This window comes from Salvia hispanica, chromosome 6, assembly GCF_023119035.1.
Source record: "Salvia hispanica cultivar TCC Black 2014 chromosome 6, UniMelb_Shisp_WGS_1.0, whole genome shotgun sequence".
Classification (NCBI taxonomy): domain Eukaryota; kingdom Viridiplantae; phylum Streptophyta; class Magnoliopsida; order Lamiales; family Lamiaceae; genus Salvia; species Salvia hispanica.
Genome location: NC_062970.1, coordinates 9,022,220 through 9,035,618, shown reverse-complemented (window position 1 = coordinate 9,035,618; position 13,399 = coordinate 9,022,220). Strand labels below are relative to the sequence as shown.

At 36.0% G+C, this 13,399-nt stretch overlaps 2 protein-coding genes across 2 annotated transcripts; both read right to left on the bottom strand.

Annotated features, from left to right (window-relative positions):
• Positions 1-3,194: 3,194 nt before the first annotated feature.
• On the bottom strand, positions 3,195-5,727 carry LOC125196505 (haloacid dehalogenase-like hydrolase domain-containing protein 3). Its single transcript, XM_048095039.1, has 6 exons — positions 5,342-5,727; positions 4,810-4,916; positions 4,536-4,644; positions 4,248-4,409; positions 3,983-4,156; positions 3,195-3,460 (listed from the first exon to the last, which is right to left on the bottom strand). The coding sequence occupies exons 1-6, from the start codon at positions 5,615-5,617 to the stop codon at positions 3,431-3,433; spliced, it is 858 nt and encodes a 285-aa protein (XP_047950996.1). The 5' UTR covers positions 5,618-5,727; the 3' UTR covers positions 3,195-3,430.
• A 2,934-nt stretch (positions 5,728-8,661) lies between these two features.
• Positions 8,662-12,921, bottom strand: LOC125197434 (protein STRICTOSIDINE SYNTHASE-LIKE 2-like). The gene is made up of 3 exons (XM_048096169.1): positions 12,500-12,921; positions 10,140-10,397; positions 8,662-9,252 (listed from the first exon to the last, which is right to left on the bottom strand). Exons 1-3 carry the CDS (start codon positions 12,868-12,870, stop codon positions 8,685-8,687), a joined length of 1,197 nt encoding a protein of 398 aa, XP_047952126.1. The 5' UTR covers positions 12,871-12,921; the 3' UTR covers positions 8,662-8,684.
• Between the last annotated feature and the right edge of the window lie 478 nt (positions 12,922-13,399).

The following is a 13,399-nucleotide window of genomic DNA, read 5'->3' as shown; positions in this document are numbered from 1 at the left end:
ATACATAATTAAAATACTCTAAATTAAACTATAAAAACTACTCCGCCGGCGAATCATCATCCCCCGAAGTCGGCGGTGCACCCAAGTTAGATTGATTCCCTATACCAAGTTGAGCTTTCATAAACTCAATTCCGTCCATATGGGCTGAAACTTGGGCAAGAGTCATTTTTGAAAGGTCAGCCATCGTGGCGACCAGGTACATGGACATTAGGGTGTTCGAGCCCGTGCCCGTGCCGGAGCCCGAGCCCTCGCCCGCCTGGCTTGATTCGCCGCGGCCCCTCCCTCTCCCTCGCTCCGCCGCGCTTCGCCCGCCTTGGTCCCTTGCGGCCGACGCCGTGAACCGGAAGAAGACCCCTGCATCATCCGGTTGGCGTGCCCTCACGTGAGGTGTTGCCTTCCCGCCATCACTAGACGAGTAGTGGCCACGCGCCGTGTGCTTCGTGCGTTTCGAGCCCGACTCGACACCGCCAGCCCCACCTTTCAAGGTGGTGGACTTGCGACCAAACATCGACAAACTTGAAATCTTTACCGACGTCGTCTTTGAAGACCCGCAACGCCGCTCTCAGAATGCCGGCTCCACTGGCTCCGCTCTGATAATTCGCCTCTTCTCGCCCTGTATATCGCCATAATTTTTTGACATCTTTGTCGCATCGGTCCCAATGACTGCGGAGCATCTTCACGTTGGGGGCAAAGGTGTTCTTCGGCCTTCGTGCGTTGTAAACTTCGGTGACTATTTTCCAAAAACACTTGTTGGTTTGTTGATTCCCGACGACAGGATCGTACGAGACGCTGATCCAAGCGTCGTACAGAGCCAACGTCTCGTCTTGGCTGTATGGATGACGGGTGTCGTCTCCCACAACCTCTTCCTCCTCTTCCTCCTCGGCATTGACGCCGAGCCTGAGGCCGATCCTGCCGGAGCCGGAGCTCTCCACCTATTCCCCAGTCGGGCAAAGTGCGTTCAGGCGCCAAAAAATTCTCCGAAATTTGGGATAATCCCGGCGATTGCCCGTACCTCTGGGGGAGGGACGATAGTATGCATCCACATCAAAATGTGGTGTTTGGTACGCCAGCGGAGTGGTCGAGGCTTGGGTGCCCGGCGACGAACCGGGAGTACCCAAAAAGTTGTACATGCTCGCCCAATCGTCGAACCCGCCGGAGCGCCGCCTGCCGCCGCCGCCGCTGGAGTTTCCATCGCCGGACATTTTTTCAACAATTTGAGAGAAAGGAATAGATGAGTGTAGTGAATGGAAGAGAAATGAGAATAGTGTTTGTGTGTAAAATGGTGAATAGAGTATGGAGTATGTTTATAGAATAATAAAAGAAAATAATTTTTTTTTTAAAAAAAACGACCTTTTGAGGCCAACGGTCATTTGATAGTTTTAATTTTTTTTTATTTTATTAAATTCGAATTTTTCAAATTTATAAATAAAAATAAAAATTATTGCGTCATAATTCCGACGCCCACTCGTGGGCCGGCGAGTGGGCGTCACGCCATCCTCCAGCGCGCGCCACGTGGGGCACGCGCGTCGTCTCGCCAGCTCGAGGTCGGCCTCGCTGTCACGCGCGTCGCGCGACAAGACGAAGCGTCGCAACGCTGTCTCGATGCTGTCTCGTCTCGTCGAGACGAGACCGAGACATCATCGAGTCAGCGATGCGGATACCCTTATAATACCCATATTTTCTCTTCCAAATCTAGGATATTCAATAAATCCCACTTGAATAATAAGTGAGAATTTTTAAAAATTAGGGACCTAATTTTAAAATTTCCTCTTGTTTTTCTCTTCCATTTCTGTTCCATTTCTCTAATTAATGAGTGTTATGGGTCAGATCATAAATCCATAGAGAATGAACCAAGCCTAAACTGTTCACACTTACACCAGAAGTTGGGTATTTAGACTATCCCCAAAAGATTTTCCAAAAATAACTAAACAATTTGACATCTCTAACTCACTATGATGTAGTATCTTATGCAACTAGACAACCTCTAGAAAGAAGAGGTCGGGCATGTGCTTAGCATCATTGGTCTTTTTGCAAGGAATAAATGTGCCATTTTAGAAAACAAACTACCACTACAAAAAAAAAAAAGTTGTCATTCACCTTCTGAGATGTGGTAACCAAAGCACGAAGTCAATAGAAAAATCTATCTGATGGTGAGTAGGGGTATGTAAATGAGTGTAGAGTCAAATTTGTTCAATGTATGATTCTAGACTCAATACACACACTATTTTCTTTTTAAAAAATCCGTCAAACTCGTAAGATTTTTCAAAAAAACCTTTCTCATAAACAACAAAGATGTATTCAAAATCATGCTCATATTCATAGAGATTCTTCAAGAATTCAAAAAGCAATAAATGTATAAGCAAAAATAGTTTGCACGTGCTTCCTCAATTCACAAACCGACAACTCATGTCTCATGGTCACCAACTCACCATGGCACAACAAAGAAAGGTTTCATAGGCTCGATATCGACGAATACATTATCCTTACCCGTTTTATACCTAATCACATAGGTAAAAAGATTCTACTCCACTTATCAAGTTTGTGTTATGCACTTAAAAGAATTTTATTGATTCACGATCTATGTGAATGGCAAACTCCTTATGAATCAGGTAATGCCTGACAATTCACAACAGTATACAATTCATTGTCATAAATGAGATAATTCAGGTGCGCTTGATTCAATTTTTCAAAAGAGTGAAACACGCATCATATTCAAGTTCAAAAATCTTTTTAAATTTGTAAAGCTGTATTTGCAAGATAATTATTCATAACATTGAAAGCACCTTTTGTTCCTCTACTAATAAAATGTCGCATCGTTTTGACGTGACAGGTGAGATTTTGGTAGAAAAATCTTTCACCAACGGTTCTACAAAAACTAGCAAGCCCATGCAGATCAAATTTCCGAAATATTTTTGCCATTCCTTTCCCCCCGAAGTCGATAAATTTTCCTAATTATTTATTGTATCGAACTTTGAAAATTAAGATTTTAGTAAAAAGTGATTGAAAATCAGATGATTTTATGCAGAAACAGTCGAGTTTTACAGGCCGTACGGTTCCATTTTTTTAGACCGGAACAAGACCATATAGTTTTGGTTCCGGTTACGATTCGACCTAGAATTGTGGTCAACGGTCCGAAATCGATTCAGTGGGCCGAACCGCCAGTTCTAGTTAGTTAATATTGGTATAGAAACAAATTACTAGAACATCCAAACGCTAGCTTATTTCTGCTCTTTATTCTAACACTACATTGGCCTCTCTCACCTCCCGCATACATTAAAAACAAGAAATAAGCAAGAAAAGATGTATATACAGTGAGGATGGAATCTTCAAACAACTGCAGCATTAGTCTTCATCGTAATGCAACAGAGTGAGGATGAAATCTTCAAACAACTGCAGCAATTAGTCTTCATCGTAATGCAACAGACTGCTTTCAGACCTCAACCCCTATTCTCTGGGCAACCTGAAACACAAGGGAATGAAAATCTGATGAGAAATTCAAAATGAAGATGGTTTTGGAATCAGAACTACGGTTTTCATGGGAAGATTAAAAAATGGAACATTGAGCAGACGATAAAGAACGAGGGTAAACCAAGAAACTGGGTGAATAAAGTGGACACCAACAGTTTAAAGCACACAAGAACTTAAAATAACGAGATACGAATGGATGAGGTCAATTAGCTCGTGGGAAGCCATACACAGCAGCACACATTCATATCCCATCTTGCTTCCATGCATTGAGCCCTATGCAACCATGTTTGCATATATGTGCACCTAATTTGCAGTTAAAATAGGTTTTCTGCTGACATTGTTTATGTGTCTTACTTAAGCAGCAAAAATCATCATACATGCTCATCTCGGATCATATCCTTTATCAGTGTGTGAAAAAAAAGTGATTTCTTAAATGGCATAACCGGTTTTGATGGCATCCTAGGAACAAGAAATTGAGAGTACAGCCAAGTTATAGCACAATATTTATCAGTACCTCTTTGAAGGATTTTACATCACTTCCCCAGAGCCAGGCATCGCAGCCAGCATCTCGGGCGCCCCATATATCATTTCTACGATCATCACCAACATGTACAGCATCCTCGGGCTGTACTCCCAAGAATTCACAAGCTTTCAGAAATATCATAGGATTTGGCTTCTCTGCTTCGACCTATTTTCAGGTAGATAACAGTTTTAGCAAGCACAATAGATTAGACTTCATATGAATAGAAGAAATTTGCAGAGATCTCAAGTGCACTCACTTCAGCAGACACCGCGACAGCATCAAACCAGTGATCGCACTTCAATGCTTTCAACAATGGTCTCAACCTAGTGTCGAAGTTAGACACAACTGCTACTTTTACCCCTGCTTTTCTTAGAGACTGGAACACTTTCTCAGCATCTGGATCACATAGTTGCCATGCCTGTTAAAACAAGCCAATAATATTGTGAACTGATACCACGAACACGAACCTGACAAGGAATATGAATGCTGACATAGATGGAAGTCATCAAACTATGCACTAGTATAAGGCGAGTCGGCAACCAACCTTCTCAGTGGTATAATAGTTATACAATTCCTCAAAGTATTGAGAATCTGAGCAGCCCGTAGATGAGCTGACTATATGCTGCCAAAATGGCCTCCCATCATCCACATACCTGCACGCTTATCACAGTCGAGAACTCAGCCTTACGGAACCATAGCAGGAATACATGAATAAAATCATACTGTAGGCCTGGCATAGGAGGGAAAATGAAGAAGCACTTTATCTTTCAATCATAAATATGATGGATTTAAGTTGAAACGTTGCACAAGATTATCACCTGAGGCGTGATCGACCCCAAGGCTGCTCATAAGCCCATCTATATCTATTCAATATCTCACGCTCCGAGTACTTGACTCCATACTTTTCACCAATCTGCCGATAAATCTACACCACACCAATTACTCGTTTAGCATAATGAAATCCCCCAAAATTGATGTTAAATATACATAAAATTCATACAGATAAACTTCTAAATCATACATGCCAAAAAAAAAATGACAAGAAGTCAAGTATTTAAAACTTGAAGAAACACAAAATAGAAAAGAAAAAAGAAAGAAATGCATTTGTTCTGTTGCAACTCAATTATAACCCTCGATGAAACATTAATAATAAAGTGACAAAGTTAATTCAAACGATAATTGAAGTGCAACTGCGAAGAAACCAATCCGTTTCCAGCTCAATTCTAATGAAACAACTATTGATGGATTATCCATGAGAAAACTCCAAAAACATTTTACAAATTTCAAAAACATGAACTCGCACCTTCAAACTAACACAATTCGAAGATATAAGACGGAGCAGCAGCAAACCTGAGCCATAGGTTGAGCCGGAACGACGAGTGTGCCGACTGCATCAACGAGTAGAGCATTATGCGTCAATCCACCGTACAGATTCCTCCTATAATCCTCGTAGTCTTTAACCATCCCCATAATTGTCGATCCGTCGACATCCTCCACCGGTTCGGGGGCAGCGACGGCTGCCGAGGTCGAGAAGGAAGGGGATCCGAGCGCGCAAGGCGGTGCGAAACGACGCTGTTTCGAGGCAGTGAATATTCTGCTGATCCTGCTTCTCGCTGAAGACGCCATCCTTTTTGCTATAATGCTCCTACATTTAAGGCTGTTGTGTGTGTTACTGGATGCAAATCCGCTACAATGGTGGAAATGATCTCTCTCTCTCTCTCTCTGAGAATCTTTGCATACATATATAAGAAGAAGTTTGAGAGAGGAGCCAAATGGCAAAGGATGGCGGAGGAGACGCAGAGGAGCCTCTCGAAATTACATTTTTACCCTTCTTCATTTTTTTATAAATAGAATTAGTCAACTACACAATTATTTGATGCAATCATAAGAGGTATGACAATTAGTTGCGATTATGAATAACAGTCGCATTTATCCAAAAATAAAATAAAATTATACTCCTACTCGTTTCGTGTTTATAATTATAAATTGTTTAGCACATTTATTAAAAAATAAAATTATTTAGTACACTGCTTCGATTAGTTCATGGGGTATTTATTACGAATTGAATAATACATTCCTAACTTTATCATTATTGAGAGCTAAAAGTCCAATAAGAAATGATAGGGACTATTTAAGTTAATTAATGCGGTCATTATCTTTCGCAACCCGTGCCATATTAATTTAACAAAACATGTGTCGATTTTTTATTTATGTATTGGATTTTAAAGTACATTATTATCAATATAACGCGACTGCTACATTTGTTTTCACTTTCCAAAGTTTTCTTCTCAAGAAAAATAAAAAATACGTTCAAAATAAATACCACATCACATCGAAATATTTTCCTACACTACCGCTAATTAAATGTAATAACAACTCCATATTCCAAATAGACATACATGATGACATGACTTTGTTTTAATTTATATACTATTAAAATTTGCATACAGTCGTAAATATTTTGCGTGTCTAATTTGCTTAATATAATTCCAAATAGAAAAATAACTACATGTTTCATGGTTTTTGTCAACTTCCATTATTATAGTTTTTATCGACATGAACTTTTGATAAATAGAGTGTTACCCAAAACTACCCAAAAAGTTAAAGCAAGAAAAAGACACTTTAATAAAGTACAGGAATTCATTATTAGTAGTATAACTTTATACTACCACATTTTGTTTTAAATAACCATCTAATCTTTCTAATTTAGCTTTCTATAAAAAAAGACCTAGACATGAATCTAAACTCGTTATTTCAAACTAAAGAAACAATAAAAAAACTAAACAGTTTTATTTGATGGTGTAGCTAAGCAATGAAAAATGTAGTGGAGTAGTGTTACGGATCTATGACTTCTACGTTAATTAGATGTTGTCTATTTTGATCAAGTCCGTACGAATTTTTTTTAGATCACTCTAAAAAAATTCCAAACTAATTGAGATTGAACAAGAATTATATACCCCTTCTAACTTTTCTATCTCATCAAATATGGGATGAGTTTGTACATCTCTTTTTTTCTGCTGAAATCTATTTGCCCTGCTTGAAACTGTGGGAAATTGTTTACTTCTAATTAAAGAAATCGTGTATAAATCCTTATCATCAAATTATAAACATTGTGTTGAGTCGATATATAAATGATATGGTTGGCCCACCTATTACCATCTGCCACGTGTGTTTTGATCCAACACATCAAACAATTGACAGCCATGACTGTTCCGGCGTGCCAAGAGGTGGTGGATATTACCTCATTTTCGTAAATAACAATTTTGTATCTCTCACTTTTTTAATAATTATCTCTTAATGCATGCTAAATTATCAATTATTTTTTATACTTTTATTTTATAATTTTCATTTGCAGCCGCCACATACTGACGTAGAATAATGGAAATACACCTGTTTGAACAAGTAAAAAATATGTTTCTACTTTTTGAGAGTATTGATTGAAGATATTAGCTACCCAAATCAAATACTATACTACACTTGTTAAACATAAATTTGTATATAAAACTCCAAATCAACGCATATTATAAATAGAAAATCTGAAATTTCTTATAGCGAGAAAATTCAGACCAAATTGTTTTTTACAACTTTTACAACGGTTTTTTCAATTCCAGAAAGGCCAAAATATAACTAAAATTTTAATGTATTTTTTAACCTTCCTATAATAATGCATTCTCGAACACATCACTAGTAATAATTGCGACTTCTGGATTAAAAATATCATCATGCATAAAATTTGTTTATTATAACTTGTTACATATGTATACTTGGATCAATCCAAAAGCAGGGCATAATAAACAAAGGAGGATGAGACAAAATACACATGAAGTGATATAGTCACCTGCGATAATACAATGAGAGTATGCATGAGATTTTTATATAATACTTACTTAATCTCTCATTAGTTGTCTTTCTCTAATTTAACACGAATTTTAAAATTTGAAATAAAAGATTCGAAAAACTAGTGAATTATTACTCTTACTTTTTTATATATATTTATTTTATATTAAAATACGAATCAATCGAATTAGTGAAAATATGAAATTCCATTAGCAGACTAGCAACTATTGAAATATTAATTATGCGTAAAATGACCTAAAATATTGTCGATGTGTAATTTTGTAAAGGTGAAAGAAAAGATAAAATCAGAAATATGTGGTGTTGATTCAAAATTCAAATATATATTTTCCACGAGAGGCCGCAGACAGAGGAAAATTGATAGGGTTGAATAATTAATGGATGAAAGGCCTCTACATATATTTGTGGAACAAGTGTTTTGGGGACCCTCCAACCATGTATTAAAATTAGAAGCTTGTATACTCAATCGTTCAAACATGGTCTCTATCGCTGGACACAATTTTCGTGACATCGACACTGTTGACTGCCAATTTCCTACTATCGTATATCACTTACATTCCTACTATTTTTGCATATTAATAATAATTTAGTTGGTGAGGTTTGTTATGGCCCTTGTGGTGGTAGCTGAATTTATTAATAGCAAAATCATATAGCACTAGTAAAAAACAACCGAACTTGACCAAATATTAGGCCACTACTTATGTTTATGACCCCATTTAAATATAAAATTTAAAGCCATGTATTGGTTTCAGTTAAAACTATTTGGACAAAAATGTGTTGGTAATAAAGTTGGAATAAAAAACGAGACAAGTATATGCAATCAATCCACAATGATTATTCATAAAAAGTTGTTAGAATTAGGAATTGTGTGTGCAAGAGAAAATGGCTTGATAACAGATCCTATCCACAAAGAGCCATTCTCCTCATGCACTTCGCTAACCTCTTTCCATTTCCTAAACTCCAACACATCCACCACATTCCCATTCCTATCCAATCTAATCCCCATCCCTCTACCGCTAGGCCAATGCGCGCGAATCTTCGTAACATCCAATGGCACATACCTAACGACGGCCTTTCCGATCCAAGGGTTGGAAATGAGCCATCGCACTAGCTTCCCTCTTCGGGAATTGATCCCCACCCAAAATTCGCCATTCCTATTCCTCTTTATATTGTCCGGGAATCCGAGGAACTCTGTCACCACCTCCAGGTTCCCGGTTTTGAGCCACAACTTGTATAATTTGCAAGTTGTGGTCTCCACAAAAAGGAGGAAATCGCCGTTTTTGCTCAATGCGACGCCATTTGGGAACTTGAGCTTGTCCACGAGGACACTAGTTTTTCTTGTTCGGGGGTCGAATTTCATCACCCTTCCACTGTCGTCACTGCTCATGATTGCCGAAACAAACTTCCTGCATGTAGATCTCATTTATATCCAAAAAAAAAACAATAACTAAAAACACCTTCATACCCAAATCTAATTTTATTAATTAATGTTTGTTTAGATTTTCTCAAAGTTGTTGAGTCGTATTCATTTTCGGGCCGTTACAAGATAGTTGAGTCATTCCTTCTTTTTTTTTTTGGCAAAAAACCTTATTTTCACTTATATTTTATCTAACTCCTACTTTTAATATTTAAACATTGATTTGTTAATATGCTTACTAACTTGGAAGGTAATAACCAAAAGAAATGCTTCAACTAACTTGGAAGGTAAAGAGTGCTATACAACTACGTTCATGCGATGCGACATATGTACTTATTGACTCTTGACAGTACAGAATTAATTCCTTCTTTATAAGGTTTCATCCCACAAAATTCTTCTCCTTTTTTTCCGAATGTAAAAGTGTAAATGGCATATATACTTACCTTTATACCCACTGGTGTGGATTATATATTCTGAAAAATGCATCTATTATATTTATAGCTACACGCCAATTAGTAAAATATAAAATGATACCTCATCTATTATTCTACTACTAAAAGAAAGTTCTAAAATATTTAAGTTCCCAATTCGAGGGCAGTGGATTTGGATGAAATAAAATAGGGTAACGGTATGATTGTATGCTGACACCAACCAAATATGGGCTTTGTTTGGGCACGCACTTTATAATTTACACTTATCAGTTATCACTACACTCCTCTATCTTATCTAGATCTTTTTCCTCTCCTTTCTTTTTCATTGACATGGGTTGCATATTGATCCAATATCTCACCTTTACATTTTATTCAATTCCAATATTTTATGCTTTAGTTTAATTTGATATTATCAGAATGATTTAGGGTTCATGTAAATGTTTACCTTCTCTGAAACCTGGTACTACTGTCACTAAAATAGACGACTCCAGTGGCCTGGTCAACGTCGACAGAATTGGTGAAGCCCAAAGTAACTCCGTTGACTTGGGTAACTACTGGGGTAGAAAGCCCACCATTTGGGCCCACATAAAGTAGGCCCATATAGGCATCCGCGATGTACAGCCCGCCCGTTTTCTCATCGAATCGGAGCCCCAACGGCCTCCCACATATGTGCTCCCTTTCACTATCACCTACGCACCCATCCCTACTCACCAAAGAATAGCAAGTAGGAGTATATTATTCCATAACAATAATTATATTGCCAAATTTTTAATGACAAAGACTTATGTTATTTTTTAATTACAACATAAAGTTAGGCTAGGCAGACAACTATTTATTAATTTGTAGCTTATAGTAATATAATTTGAATTGGCTAATACTCCATTTGATCACATAAGTACTCTAGTTAAATATGTAAAAGCGATAATTAAGTTATGTAGCATGATTTGAAAAATAGATGATAATTAAATCATCATAAAATAATAAATTAATCAAATTATACACACCATAAATTATTAGTATGTTGGAAATAATTTGAGGCACGGCACGCGTATCTCAATTGTGAACATCGAAGTACGTAAAGCTGGTTATAAATGGACCATTATTTGGAATGTATGGACGTATTTGATTTGTCTTTTTCCAATCAATATTACTTTCCTTCTAATCGGCACAAATTTTAAAATTATTAAAAATAATAAAATATGAATCTTTTATAATTACATATGAGTGAACATAATTAGTGAAATATTAATTTTATAATTAAATATGATTAAACAGTTTAATTGAAATGTGTGCTCTTTACTAGATATTGTAAAAATAAAATATGATATAATGGCATAAATTCAAAATAGCAAAATGGAATGAGATACTTATTTATACATGTACTGAGCCGAGCACCACCCAGCAAAATTGACAAAATGCTAACCTATTAATGGGTTGGATTTGTTTAAATAAATTTTCACACATTTTTTAATAAATTTGAAACAAAATCATACTCCATTTAACTGCAAATATATGTTTACCCTTACAAAAAACGTGGGGAAGTAATTTTAGAAGACAATTCACAATTTCCATTTTAGAAATTATTTTATGAACTCCTAAATCAAAACAAACATTGAACCACAAGAAAAGTAACAAAAAAACGAGGAGCAAGATAAGTATGGGGCCATGTAGACTAAATGACGCACCTAAAAATTAAAATAAGGTGTTAGAAATCCAACCCAATATTTGTGGATGTCAATAAAATAACCACATGTATATGTAACATATTATAACAATATCTTTAATTATAGTTTTTAATTTAGTTGGGATCAAACAAATTTATAGGAATGTATAATTACTGTCAAGCCCTTCATTTTCTCTATAACACTATTTACTATAGCCTGAAAATGTTCTGGTTTCTTCGGTAGATTTCCCTCGATTAAATTACAAATCCAAAAAACTTACAATATCACAAATGATGTTTTATTTATTCATCCGAATCCAATCTCTAGTGAAATAAGCCTAATAACTGAACCTCTTCTTTGGTCCCCTATTACTACAATGCCTTTTATATTTATTTCTGATCCCGGCCCTCGTCTTAAATTAATGAATCTTTCTTTCCATTTCTGATTCTGATTCCTACCTACATGAAAAAAATATAAGATTTATTTAATAAATATTAATAAATGATACACTTATATAGTAGTATAATATATTGAATGAGGAGTAGTAATATATTTAAAATAAATAAAAATAAGTTTGTATATTAGGAAATTTGTACATGTAAAAAGAGGTTCCCATTATCTTTATATATTCAAATCAAAAGAAGTATATAGACCAAAATATGAGTACACATAATTATAATTTAAATAAGTAAAGAACAATGAGTATATCAAAATTAGAAAAATATATATACAATTATATGATAGATTTAAATTAGTCAGTTCTAGAAGGTACATTGTCGAAATTTATACCAAAAGTATTTTAGTTACGACGTCATAATCAAACACTAGAAGTACTCATAAATTAGTGATTTGGAGTTATTAACTAAGTAATCAATTTGTAAATAAAAGGTGTCATTATCATATCAATCCCTTAATTATATCACAGATAACCGAATATACTTGATGACTCATACAAACCAAACACGTGTGAATATCTCATGCTTATCGTAATCACCAAATACCGAAAACGAAATTAAACCGTTTCGGTTTTTTTTGCTTCATGCACATTGCACACAGTAATAAATTATAATTAACATTATTAATCATGATATTATAATATAATAACATTATTAAAGAAAAGAAAGAGTTAATTAATAATTACCTCTCCGGCGATGTGACGGCGAAGTCCACCCAGCGGCTCTCATTAGCCTGCCACCGGATAATCCTACCATCGGAGACGCCGGTGTAGGGCCCGCCGCCGCCCCCATCGAAGTCGAAGCTCTCCGGGCCCACGGCGCCGCCGGGCATTCGCATAACAACGGCGTCTTGAAATTTGATGGTCGCGTTATTATTGGAGTATTGTTGGTGGAGAATATCGGGATATTCGGAATCGAAATAGAGTAACGAAATGGAGATGAGAAGAGCCAAAAATGCAGTGGAGAGTATGAGCTTTGTAGTCATGGCTTTGGCCTGAAATACCATTGGAACACTCATGATTTGGAGAAGTGCTGAAAAAAATTGGATTTTATTCATGTAGTAATTAGCTGGTTTTTTGGCAGAGCTATTTGTTGCGTCTGGGGCTGTGTGGTAGCCTTTTTATGTGGTCACTTTTATCTATTTAATTTAAATATCTACACATTAATAATGCATCAAAACTTTTACATTCTTCTCATTCTGTTCATAACTAATATCTGCGGCTGGTGATATCTATAAAATCATTATTAAATCCCAACTTTTGGAATAATTATAAATCAAACAAAGTCTAATATCCTTTTGTGTGATTTCGAGTTGATGGCTACAAACCTAAAAGCCAGAACTACTGCCCTCTAAAATTCGGTATTAAGATTTAATCAACTAACCATACTTAGAATATAGTTAATTATACACGCAGGCGAATTAAGTATTTGTTTATCTGAAAATGTTATCAAATTAATTAGTCATAATGATAAATTATTATGATGATAAAATCTAAACAAATTAAAGAGGATAACGTGTTACGTGTCGGCCATAAATAAATTAAAATGTCAAATCGTAACAAAATATTATAATTATAATAATAAAA

Bases quoted from the DNA above. Each gene is read 5' to 3' on its own strand.
- LOC125196505 (XM_048095039.1), bottom strand. From the start codon at position 5,617: ATGGCGTCTTCAGCGAGAAGCAGGATCAGCAGAATATTCACTGCCTCG. The intron at 4,917-5,341 runs GTTTGCTGCTGC...GGTGTGGTGTAG, and splicing joins CGGCTCAACCTATGGCTCAG to ATTTATCGGCAGATTGGTGA. The intron at 3,461-3,982 runs GTACTGATAAAT...CTTGTGTTTCAG, and splicing joins ATGTAAAATCCTTCAAAGAG to GTTGCCCAGAGAATAGGGGT.
- LOC125197434 (XM_048096169.1), bottom strand. From the start codon at position 12,870: ATGAATAAAATCCAATTTTTTTCAGCACTTCTCCAAATCATGAGTGTT. The intron at 10,398-12,499 runs GTAATTATTAAT...TTTGGTGAGTAG, and splicing joins GCCGTCACATCGCCGGAGAG to GGATGGGTGCGTAGGTGATA. The intron at 9,253-10,139 runs GTAAACATTTAC...ATCTACATGCAG, and splicing joins AGTACCAGGTTTCAGAGAAG to GAAGTTTGTTTCGGCAATCA.